Raw genomic sequence first — 12,427 nt, 5'->3', positions numbered from 1 at the left:
CTCCCGCTTTGGTTTTTCGTGGGTCATGCCTAGGAGTGTGCTTGACTTAGTTGCTTGTTGGTGGAAGTTTGGGAGATCTAGGAGCGCTACTTCTTGGAAGATGGTGCCTATTTGCCTTTTTTGGTGTATTTGGAGAGAAAGAAACCTTAGGTGTTTTGAGAATCTAGAGAGCTCCCTAGAGGAGGTGCTAGAGTTGTTTCTCCATACCTTGTATATCTGGTCGATGGCTTATTTGTACCCTTTATCTATCAGCTTTGCTGAATTTCTTGCTTCTTTTTCGTTTTCTAGTTAGGTGTTTCCTGTTGTATACTTCTAGTGTACGTAGGGGCGCCTTACGCTTCCAATAAAACTATCATTACTTATCAAAAAAAAAAATTTGGGTTGCATCACCTTCAAAAATAACATTAAAAAAACCAACCTCCTTGCTGAATTGTACTGCCCAAAGGGCCCTATAGCTTCTGCAGTGCTTGCATCTACCCGCAGTGGTTTAGTAACACTTATAGCCCCCAAAAAAATCCCAGGCAATCCCGTGCAATAATTCCAAAGCCAATACAACCATCCTTCCGATTAATAGAAGCATCCCAATTTACTTTAATTAGTCCATTCGGTGGTGGCTTCCAAATGATAATCTCCCTTGGTGGCTCTATATCTACTTCACTGTGGAGTTGTTGTTCCTGAATATTGCACCGTTTGTAATCTTTCAGAACTTCAACCCCTGCTGCATAGACATCATCAGGATGAGTGAAAGCACCCTTAAAAACATGCGCATTCCTCCTTAGCCAAATCCTCCGTGCAATCACTGCCATTAGTTCAACTTTCTCATGGTTGAAACTGCTAATACAGAATTCAAACAGCAAAAAAAAACTTGTTTCCTCCCAACTGCACTTTTGAAAACTAGAAGATTTTGCACCCCATACATCTTGGGCTGCTGGGCAAACCCAAAGAGCATGTAGTGTTGTCTACTCAAATCTTTCACAGTAGGGACATATGAAGTTTTCTACAACTTTTATTCTATACAAGTTAGACCTTGTGGGTAGCACATTGTGACAGGCACGCCACATAAATAGCTTCACTGGACTCAGCATATTCATAGATCAGATGAACTTCCAAACTTCCTTCCCCTTTTCAGTTGTTAAGCATTGAGCTCCCATGCCATCCTGGATTTCCTTCCCCAAATGGTATGCACTTTGCACGGTGAAAACTCCATTGGTGGTTCCCCTCCATATTAATCTATCTTGAGGCAAAAGAGGGCTTAGGGGAATATTAGATATCACTTGTGCTTCATCTTCCGAAAAGACCTCCTTGATTAAATCTATTTTCCAACATTTGGAATCTAGATCAATCAAATCTGCTACCTTAGAGTTCCTATCAATGATTCTGGGAACAAATTGTACTTGGTGAGATATAGGTGTTGGCAACCATCTATCACCCCATACTTTAATTAGATTACCATCTCCCACTCTCCATATGAGCCCCTCATGAAGCAATTCCTTTGAGTTACAACTACTGCGCCAAACAAATGAAGGCATGTTGCCTATGGAAGCTTCCATGAAAGAACTCCGGGGAAAATATTTGGCTTTTAGAATCTGTGCCTTAATAGAGTATGGGCTTTGGATTAATCTCCACCCTTGTTTTGCAAGAAGTGCCTTATTGAACATCACTAGGTCTCTAAAACCAAGCCTTCCCACTGATTTTGACCGTCCCATTTTATCCTAACTCATCCAATGTATTTTGAAATTTTTGGTCATATGATTCCACCAAAATTCTGTATCAAACTATTAAGCTCTTTACACAGAGAGATAGGGAGTTGAAAGACACACATAGCATATGTATGGATCGCCTGGACAACTGCTTTTAGGAGTACCTCTTTATTTTTTAGTCGAAACACCAGTAATGAAAGAAAGCAGGAAATTCTCAGGTTATCTGGTTTGAAAGAAGTTCAGAGGCCATCTTTTGTGGGAAAATCCAATAGCTAGGCTTTCAACTATATCAAAGAGAGGGTGTGGAATAAAATTAGCAATTGGAAGATGAAAGAGAAATTGAGAGATTTTTGTTCGAAAGTTATACTTTCTGCAAGGGAGAAAATGGAGAGAGAGGGAGGGACAACGAGAGATAGAGAGATGAAAAAGAAATTGAGTGATTTTTGTCCTAAACTAAGAGGCTGGGTTCAATTTTTGAAATCCAATACTTTTTATGCGTAGCATATTCCATGTCGTTCTTGTAACCAACTGCCTGGATTGTTAAAATTGTGGATGCCATGGATCCTGATCCCCTGTGCTTCCCAATTTGCAGCGGCATTTATTGATTGCATTTTTAGCGTCTTTTTCGTCTAATCCTTGTCACATTATTGAATTTAAAAATAAATAAATAAATAACTGAGTGGCCATATAGAGAAATCCGTGTATATATATATATATATATATGGTCATACAGTGATTTTTCACTGTGCATTGAGTGTATCACGTGTTTTTTCTCTTAAGCAAAAAGTAACGCAGTGTACAGCGATTGAACAAATTAAAACACATTTTGACAATCCTTTTTTCCAAACGTCACATTTAAATGTACATCAACCGTCAGTTATCAAGATTGACTTCTCAATTTTTTTTTTTTTTTACTGTTGAAAGCAAGATTAAAAAAAAGGTGAAAAATTGAGAGGTAAAATATAATTTTTCCTAATTTTTAAGAAAAATATACTCGCACCATCTTTATATATATATATTCAAACATGAACTAGTCACACCATCATTATGTTATCCTCTGAGTGAATCATTTCCTCTTACTGCATGGTGATGAAGACAAGTTTGCCAAGATCTTGGACAGCAGAAGAAAGTTCAAGGAATTTTGTATTAATGATGTGTGAGGAATCTTAAGCTTGTATGAAGCCGCACATGATCTCAGAGTGCATGGGAAAGATATACTAAATGAAACACTTGTCTTTACTGCTACTCGTCTTGAGGCTGTAGCATCCTACTTAAGCCCTCCTCTTGCAGCAGAAATAACTCATGCCTTAAAGCAGCCTATCCACAAAGGACTACCAAGGTTAGAGGCAAAGCATTACTTTTTTATCTACCAAGAAGATGCTTCACATAATAAATTGCTTCTTATTTTTACAAAGTTAGATTTCAACTTATTACAAAAAAATTGTACCAGAAAGAACTTACTGACATTACAATATTAGTTATTAAGCAATGTGACAGTAGCAATCTAGCTAACCACTCAGAATCAGATTTTCCTAAAATGTTTGTGAATAAATAATTTATAATGGCAGCCGTTTTGTTTTTTATGTTTTTTTTACCTGTACGAATCTCACGGTACCTTAGCAATATTGCTAACAAAAGACAGGGGCCCTGTTTAGAAACCCCCTTCCCCTTCCCCTCCCCTGCCTTTCTCCCTGTCGGTACTGTTCATGTTCGTACGAATGTTGAACTTTTGAAAAAACTCACTTCCTCATTACATTTCATTTTCCTATTTTACCCTTCTGCAACATGCTGAAAATTTTTTCCCCCTGTCATACTGCTCGGCATTTCTCTCCAAAATTTCACTTCCCTCTCTCTCCCCATTCACTTCCCTCCAAACCCAGCCCAGAAGGCAGAAAAGCGACCCTCTCTCTCTCTCTCACTCTCCCTCTACGGTACGGTTAGCTTGGAGCCCTGGACTATTCAACGCATCCAAAGCTGGAACTGTTATTTTACCGAGTTGAAAAAATTCCACAACCGAATCGCTTTCTCCATATCTCACACAGAACGTGCAGGTGTTAATTTTCATTTTAACCCTTCTCTTTTCTTCTCCAATCTTGCAATCCGCAACGTTTGCACAGTGTGTAGACCTTGAAGCCCCAAAAATTCCTGCAAGCCTAAGTAATAGACTGAGCGAACGTAGAGGGACTTTGTCAAAGCGCCTCTCCCCAAACCTCTCACACCACTGACAAATCTATCTCCATCAATATGCAATTCTTCCTTGACGGGCGATTTGCATCTATAATACCCATCTATCTCCTACATTTACACCTCAACTACCCTACGATTCGCATCCAGGAACCATACGATACGTTCCATCCGTTTTTCCCACTTTCAGTCTTTTCAATTTACTCCCTCATTATACCAGTTTGATTTTCGCAACCTGACATCAGTTGCCTATAAATGGATATACGATCTCCCACACGGCAGCAGCAGCTCTTAAACCAGTCGGTGTATAGTGGGTCCAATAGATTTCGGGCTGCACGGGGAAGCAGCTGCTTGGCCTTCAGTGGTGCATGCCCGGCCGGAGGGTCGACGACTTCTGCAGTGACGGGCCCCAGTACCAGATCACGTTCACAGGTGTGTTTTTTTTTTTTTTTTTTTTTTTTCCCCTTTTACAGAGTTTTCAATTTGGGTGATTTTGATGCCAACTCTTGATAAATGTAGTTTGTCTTTGATCATTTTGATTTAGGTTTTGTCTGGTTGGAAGGAAAATAGGGAAAGGTGAAAATAAATTTCAAGAAATTTATGTTTCTTTTCTACTCATTCAATACTGTTCACGCTACTGAATGATTTGCTTTAGCTGAGCCAATGGTCATTCTGTTGAGTTACGTAGGAGTTATATATATGCAATTTGTTTAATAGTTTGCCAAGCTTTTTGAATATCTTTGTAGTGTTCATGTAAATTTCTAGCTACCTAGGCACCTCTTTTACATCAAACAAAGAAAAAAAATGGTTCCGTTGCAATTGATCAGAGCATAGAAACAAATAAGGAATTCAACTTTTATTTCAGTTTTCAGTCACATCATTGAGCATACTAATTTAACACATATATCCATTAGAATATTGGATATTCTTTTGATTAAACCCTTAACCCTTATAATCTTAAATTATAAGAATGCTTGTGTTTCAAGAAGTACAAGATTTGACCCTTATAATAAACCTTTTGCTGCATGTTTAAATTGGTAAAATTGCTTAGAGTGCACTTCTTTGTTTAAGAAGTGCACTAAGAAGAGACATGACCAACTGAGGTCTTTTCACCCATTTCCTTCTTTGAGAACTTTACTCCCACTTTTTCATTTTGTTTTTGTCGATTGGCTAAACTACAGAATTTGTATCTGTGTTGTCTGTTTGTTATACCTACTACAATTTACGACAATGATTTTGTCAAAGTTTATCATGATTCACAGTTTTTGACAAACCATTGACTAGAACACTAAACTATACGGCCTATGGTCCATTCTAACATAAACCGTTGAAAACACAAATCATGTTCCAAGACAATAATATGATCCTTCCAATTCAAAAATCAAACATGGACCAAAAATCCGACCTTTTGTCATTGAATACTTTTGCCTTTGATTATAAATTTGTGAAAAAAGACAAAATGTCATTTAGTATAGGCTAGCAAGGAACCATTTGTTGAATGAGGAACTGAAATATGGTTAATCAAGGTGCATTTATTCTAAATTTGAGCCAGAGGAGCACGCTATTTTTATAATGGGCTGCAATTTCAGTAAGATTAGGAGGTGGTTGGACATCTATGCAGAAATTGATTCAGCACATTGCTTTGAACACCAAATCTCAACAAAAGGCAGGAAATTTATACACAGAGGAATATACCATAATCATTAAAAGAGCTCAAGCCAAAGAATACATGGACCTCCCAATGGAATCCGCTGTTCGGTTTCCAGGGTGTCCAAGTCATAATAACATATATAAAGTCCCTATGACATGCCAAAATTTTTATTCATATATTCATTTATTGTCGATCTTTATATATTCATATATTCATTTTTTGTTGATCATTTATGAATTTGTATTCTTTATGGGATAGTTATATGTACCTTTTTAAAATATATATTCATTTATTGTCGTTCTTTTATATAAATGAGAGATTAGCTAGTGAAGCAATAATTAAAATGAACTGAATTATGTTGAAGTCCGATTAGCTTGAATTTTTAACGAATCATGTTCTTTGATTTGCAATAATCGTGTTCTTCAAATTTTTTTGTGACTGTTCACTCCAGCACCCGCAATACTTCCTACGACCACGTGCGACAACTAGAAAGGTATGATGCTGTTCAAAATTTCAACGATTGATCGTCTGTTTTAAACTTCGTGATGTGTTTTTATGTCATTTATATTCCTCAACATGTATCGAGTATAAAATTGGATCATCATGCATATGAAACATTTTCATAGATGTCATATGTCAATGCTCCACGTAAGTCCCCAAGGAAGCATCCTGGACCAGCCCCATCCACCACCACGGTCGAAACCCCGTAAAATAAAATGGACCGAAGAGCATGAGTTGACATTAGTTTATGAACTGTTGGATCTGGCAACACAAGGTGTGCGACAGTCATTCAAGGGCCATTTCGCCAACATTACTGCTAATTTGAACAAACGTGTCGAGGGGGATGGCGTCCAGTACAGTCAAGACCAAGTGTCAAAGAAGATAGAGAAGTTGAGAGAGAACTGGAAGAACTTCACTGACCTCCTTATTGGCCACATTGCGACTGGAGCGGGTTGGAACGAGGTCGACAACACGGTTGCGCTAGATGAGCGTCAATGGGAACAACTGAAAACGGTAAGTCTCTTAATATCATTTGTACAATTATTCTATGAATTTGACGAATGCTATTCATCCCCTAACAGATTCACAATGTCTTGCAGCAACACGGCACAAAGAAATATTACAAATTCAGGAATGGCGCACCGGCGAACTACTCCCTATTGAACAACATCTTTGGAGGGACAACTGCAACCGGTCGGTATAGACATGCTAGCACACGGTCCCCCTCGGAAAGTTTGGAGAACGACGACATTGTATGCGTCGACCTTAACCTCACACCGGCCATAATCGACCTCACCGAACCCCAACTTCCTCCCTCACGGACTCACAAGAGGAAGGGTAAGCGGGTTGCATCCCCGACAGACCATTCGCCACACAGTAGCAAAAGGTCGTCGAAAGGAGAGGCGGTTTTGCATGACCTCAATCAAGAATTCTACAAAATCGCAGATCATATTGAGCGTACGCTTATCAAGACCGATACCATTGGATCTGTTTGGAATGCAGGTTGTAGCACTGGGCGTGGACGAGATTGGCTCCTTGACGCAGTTGCCATAATAGACACATTGGCCCCTGAGTTTGGATTGGATGCCCATCAACAACGTAAGGCGTGTGAAGCCATGACCATCAACAATTACGCGAAGCTTTTTGTAGCGATGCCAGTTGCTTGCCAAAGAGATTGGATGATGAGCTTTGTTCGGGGCGATGACAATTGAACCTTGATTATGTTTCGTTGTTTGCATTTCACAATGACATTTTATGACTTTTAAAGTTATTTGTAGTTTGGATATGTTATGACTTATTCTCTTGGTAATGTAGTGATATTTTCGACTTTATGATATTTATCTAGCGTATTTATTCCTATTTTGTTATATTAATTAGTTGTTAGTATCCTCATGTAGGTGATACTTTTTTATCCGATTAATTGACATGGATGACCCTGGTACATCGAGCTTGAACTTCAATGTTGTAAACTGGGCAGATAATATGGATGATGAACCCAATTTGGATAACATGGATGACGATGAAGATGAGAACGATGGGCTAAGGTACACACAAAAGGTCCTTGAAGAGTTAGAGAACTCATTTCATAGACTGTTCAATGTGCTCCAAGAATTGAATTATACGATACAACACATGGACCGAGTTGTGCGCATTCCACAATGCACGTCTTCTTTGACGGGCGCAATGTGGATCCATTGGGTTTTGAGCAATCCTAACCCGAATACATGCTATGAGCGCTTCAGAATGTTTCCCCCCACATTCATGAAACTATGTTGTACCTTAAAACATAATGGTTATCTCGGAAGTAGCCGCTATGTTAAAATCACTGAGCAAGTAGCAGCCTTTTGCCTAATAGTTGCACAAGCACAGTCACAGAGGACGGTGTGTGACAGGCTACAGCGATCAACTGCCACAATTAGCAAATATTGTCATCGCGTATGCAAGGCACTTTGCAGGTTGGGAAAGACGATTATACAACCTTGTAGCACGGAGATTCCTCATCCTTATGTCGCCCATAATTTGCGATTTTACCCGTGGTTTAAGGTTAGTAGATTTTATTATGTTTGTTTGTCATTTATATTCAAATTTTAACCATTATCCAATTTCAGTATTGTATAGGTGCTATCGATGGCACACATATGATGGCGCGCGTGACGAATCACAATGATGTCCCTTTTCGAGGCAAAAGCTCAACCCCGACACAAAATGTGAAGTGCGTGACGAACTTCGACCTTTGTTTCACGTTTGTCTGCAATGGTTGGGAGGGTAGCGCACACGACGCTAGAATTTTCACTGAGACAATAAACGATCCAACCATGAACTTCCCAACACTAGACGAAGGTACTGTTACTACAACAAGTGTCTTTACGAGGATAGCGGTTTACTATTTAGACAATGGTATGCTTACAATAAATGAAAAAACATGTATTTTGTAGGATATTATTATTTAGTGGATTCAGCTTATGGTTGCTACAAGGGGTTCCTACCTCCATATCGAAATGAAAGATACCACTTGGAAACCTTTCGCCGGGGCCAACCCCAACCCAGGACTGATAAAGAGTTGTTTAACTACCGACACTCTTCACTGCGATCGATGGTGGAGCGGACATTTGGGATTTTGAAGAATTGGTTCCCAATTTTGGAAAATATGCCCCTGTACGAGGTACTGGACCAACGATTACTTGTGATTGTGTGTTGTACTATACACAACTTCATCTGCAAGGACTGTGGGGATATTGATCCATTATTCAGACACGCTCTACAACAACTATACGGCGAAGCTTGGATCGATGTATCATAGTGGGTTAATATGCCAGGTGAAACGCATGTAACACCTGGACTACGACCAGATCAATCACAGTCGAGTGCAAGGTACATGGGGGCATATCGGAATACAATGAAAAATAGCATGTGGGAGTGGAACAATGCGACATGAACGTCAACAAGATCAAAGGTTGGGTATTAGGTGATCTTCTATGTTTGGTTGTACTTTTATGACAAGTAATTTGGTTGTAATTGTTTTAATGACTTAGTTCTCCGATATGTTAAGTTGTACTGGATTAGAGACGGGTATGGTATTTTATCAATGATATTTAGCTTAAATTATGCATATGTTCATAAACGAAAGTTTGTTTAATTTTATTTTTCATAGTATTAAATACACGAAGTCTGTTTGTGTCAATATATATTCAGAATGCTTTATTTTTAATAACACCATGACAAGAAGAAGTACATAACATTCAAAATACAGAGGTGCTCAATTTGGTTCATATAAAGATATAACATTCAAAATGAAAACATACAACTAAGCTGCATCCATAATTGTTATTTTAACATTAACGTAGTACTTCTAGTTTCACTGTAACCACTAACATAAAATACTAAAAGCAAAAAGGCAACTAACAATGCAGCCTTTAACATCATCCAAGTTGTATTTTGACCCAACCCAAACTCCCGCCGTAGTTTATCATAATGCTTTTTGCATTTTTTTCCAATCATTGCATCAACTTTGTCATTTTGACCCAACTTTAAGTCCCGCCGCAGTTTCTCATAATGTTGATTGCACTTTTCTTCAATGAATGCATCAAGCCTGTCATTATTAGCAACCCTTTTGTCCTCCAGTTCTTTCAGGTATTTCGCCAAACCTTTCTCATAAGGTGACATTTCCTTATCAGCCCATACGAAAAAATCACAGTCACCGGCCTTCTGCATGGAAAGAGAACAAAAATGTCATAAAATAATGGATGAGGGCATATAACACAAAGTTAATCTCAGAAATTACCTTGTACTTAAGACATCCGTACCACTTTTTACCGGGATTGCTCGAGGTCCAAGAGTATCTTATTCGTGCAGGAACTCCACATTTACATAACAGAGGACCACTTGAGAAGTCGCTACTTGTAGACATATTTATGCGTGCCTACATCAGGTGGATGTCGAAAAAATTAAAATCGAACAAAGATTAAGATAAAATATTAAAACTAAAATAAATAAATAGCATACACAAAAGAATAAAAAATGTGAGAGAAAACCACTTTAATGTTTTCCAATCTAATTCAATTTTTTCGAATATAATATACACCTAGGTAAGTTTGATATTGAATTTTATGACCGTTTGAAAAAATAAAACCCCCCCTATTCCGATAGTTGCATTCGTACGTAAGACTTAAATTGATTAAAATGGAAAAAGAAATTTAAATAGATATTTTTTATTGGTATTGGAACAACTACTTTTACATTGAATTTCATCTAGAGAATCCAGCTCATCAAAAATCACAACTTAAATGTGAAATGAAGTTGGTAAATAGAAGCAAAGCAATGGCTTGAGGTAGAATAGTGAGGGTTGTTGTTGTACTCCTTAACTTTAGGGTTCTCTCATTTTTTTTTGTTTTTTTCTTTTGTAAACTAGTTTACGGTAGGTATGAGTGAGGGTTAGGGTTATATACATCTCCCTCTATAATTACAAAAAAAAAAAAAATGGTTAAAAAAAATAAATATAAAGACAAAGGTCAAAGATTGATATGAAGCTGTCAACAGTGGGTTTGAGTCGGTTGGATCATGAAGGTATCTATCATTCCCTCTCATATCGTTCTTCTTGTTCTTCTTTATTAATTTTAGTATACAGATATTTGAATTATTTTATGTCATTTTCATGCTACTGTTTTTTATTCCTACTGTTAGTACTTTTTTATTGTTAAGTTTTGTTTAACATTTTGTCATTTGAGAAGGAGAGAAGAAGTGCCTAAATTTAGAGCTATGCCATGCATGTGCTGGACCACTGGTGTCCCTACCAAAGCCGGGGACCAATTTGTTTTTATTATACATGAAATCTAACGTAGTAGTAGTAGTATTATTTAGGGAGATGAACTGAAATGTGAAATTATACTAATTGAGCTCTATCTGTATATCAAACTCTTCAACTGTTCTCTACTTCAAATAAATATTAAATTTTTATTAACTTTTCAACCAACCAACATTTCACTCTTCTATAATAGAATCCCCTGTTAGAGCATCATTATCAACCTCTCCAAAATTTCACCCAAATTTAATCTTAATCCAAACAATGTACTTTTTTGATTTTATCCATCACTCTAAATATTTCTCTAATTTAATTAAACATTTCATTTACTAGTTTTTACAATAACCACTATAATTATCATCAACATAATAATCACAGAAAACCATCTCATATTCAGTATAGGAAAGCACCACAATGCCCAAAACTCAAACAGGGGTTTATATGAGAGTGCAAACACTAAGGCTATTGACAACCGAAAAACAGGGGGAAATTTCAAACAGAAACATCAGAAAATCCTACCCAAAGCTCATTCGGTTTTCTTCTTAAATAACCCCAAAATTATTATTTACCCGAAAACTCCTGAAAACCCTCAAGAACCCAGAAAATTTTCCCATACTCCTACAGCTTCTCTCAGAGAATTTCTACCCAGAAATTCAGTACCCATCAACAGGAAATCAAAACATGAGAATGTTGTAACCCAAAAATTGAATCCCCACTGTTTGGGCTCCGGGAAAACGCCGTCCCCAACCCTCTTCTAGAATCCTCTGTTCTCCACTGAATTAAATAAAAATAAAAAACCCATTTATCGAAAGAAGAAGAAAAAGAAAACCACTTCACGAAGAATAGGCTTACCGTCTGGGTTTCGCTTACGTTAGATTTGCAAGAGGAGGTTTGTGGAGTCGGGACTGGGCTTACCGACCGATCGCTAACCGTACCGAGAGGGAGAGTGAGCCCCAGTACCAGATCGCTTTTCTGCCTTCTGGGTAGAGGGAGAGTGAGAGAGAGAGAGGGTCGCTTTTCTGCCTTCTGGGCTGGGTTTGGAGGGAAGTGAATGGGGAGAGAGAGGGAAGTGAAATTTTGGAGAGACATGCCGAGCAGTATGACAGGGGGAAAAAATTTTCAGCGTGTTGCTGAAGGGTAAAATAGGAAAATGAAATGTAACGAGGAAGTGAGTTTTTTCAAAAGTTCAACATTCGTACTGACATGAACAGTACCGACAGGGAGAAAGGCAGGGGAGGGGAAGGGGAATGGGGGTTTCTAAACAGGGCCAAGGTTTGTGACAAGACCACGTACGAAGACACGAATAAGGACTAAAGATGATGCATGGAAAAGACCAAAGTGAACCAGCGATTGATCTTGCTCTCACATGCATGAACAGAGTGGTTGTTGTTTAATTTTGCCGACACCAAAATTTGTGGTACCCATCCACTCATCTATGTTGGAGATGCTATTATGATGCGGTTTATAGCCTCTGCTATAAATATCTGAGCATGAAACTCTTTTCTCTCATATTAGCCCCCTCAAAGAACATCTAGCATATATATACATAAAAGGTGTCTAAGTGCCTACTTCAAATATTACTAATAAAATAAA

At 38.1% G+C, this 12,427-nt stretch overlaps 2 protein-coding genes across 2 annotated transcripts; both read left to right on the top strand.

The window, feature by feature from the left end:
- Positions 1 to 4,139: 4,139 nt before the first annotated feature.
- On the top strand, positions 4,140 to 7,273 carry LOC133869050 (uncharacterized). Its single transcript, XM_062306027.1, has 4 exons — positions 4,140 to 4,316; positions 4,429 to 4,460; positions 6,162 to 6,549; positions 6,636 to 7,273. The coding sequence occupies exons 1-4, from the start codon at positions 4,140 to 4,142 to the stop codon at positions 7,245 to 7,247; spliced, it is 1,209 nt and encodes a 402-aa protein (XP_062162011.1). The 3' UTR covers positions 7,248 to 7,273.
- A 188-nt stretch (positions 7,274 to 7,461) lies between these two features.
- LOC133869049 (uncharacterized) lies at positions 7,462 to 8,836 on the top strand. Its single transcript, XM_062306026.1, has 3 exons — positions 7,462 to 8,079; positions 8,145 to 8,376; positions 8,472 to 8,836. The coding sequence occupies exons 1-3, from the start codon at positions 7,462 to 7,464 to the stop codon at positions 8,834 to 8,836; spliced, it is 1,215 nt and encodes a 404-aa protein (XP_062162010.1).
- The last annotated feature ends 3,591 nt before the right edge of the window (positions 8,837 to 12,427 follow it).

This window comes from Alnus glutinosa, chromosome 5 (assembly GCF_958979055.1).
Source record: "Alnus glutinosa chromosome 5, dhAlnGlut1.1, whole genome shotgun sequence".
Lineage (NCBI taxonomy): Eukaryota > Viridiplantae > Streptophyta > Magnoliopsida > Fagales > Betulaceae > Alnus > Alnus glutinosa.
This window is presented reverse-complemented; position numbering and strand designations above follow the sequence as displayed.

Coding starts and splice junctions, on each gene's coding strand:
- LOC133869050 (XM_062306027.1), top strand. CDS start 4,140: ATGGATATACGATCTCCCACACGGCAGCAGCAGCTCTTAAACCAGTCG. Junction 4,317..4,428: donor GTACCAGATCACGTTCACAG/GTGTGTTTTTTT, acceptor ATTTTGATTTAG/GTTTTGTCTGGTTGGAAGGA. Junction 4,461..6,161: donor TGGAAGGAAAATAGGGAAAG/GTGAAAATAAAT, acceptor ACATTTTCATAG/ATGTCATATGTCAATGCTCC.
- LOC133869049 (XM_062306026.1), top strand. CDS start 7,462: ATGGATGACCCTGGTACATCGAGCTTGAACTTCAATGTTGTAAACTGG. Junction 8,080..8,144: donor GATTTTACCCGTGGTTTAAG/GTTAGTAGATTT, acceptor ATCCAATTTCAG/TATTGTATAGGTGCTATCGA. Junction 8,377..8,471: donor CTTCCCAACACTAGACGAAG/GTACTGTTACTA, acceptor TGTATTTTGTAG/GATATTATTATTTAGTGGAT.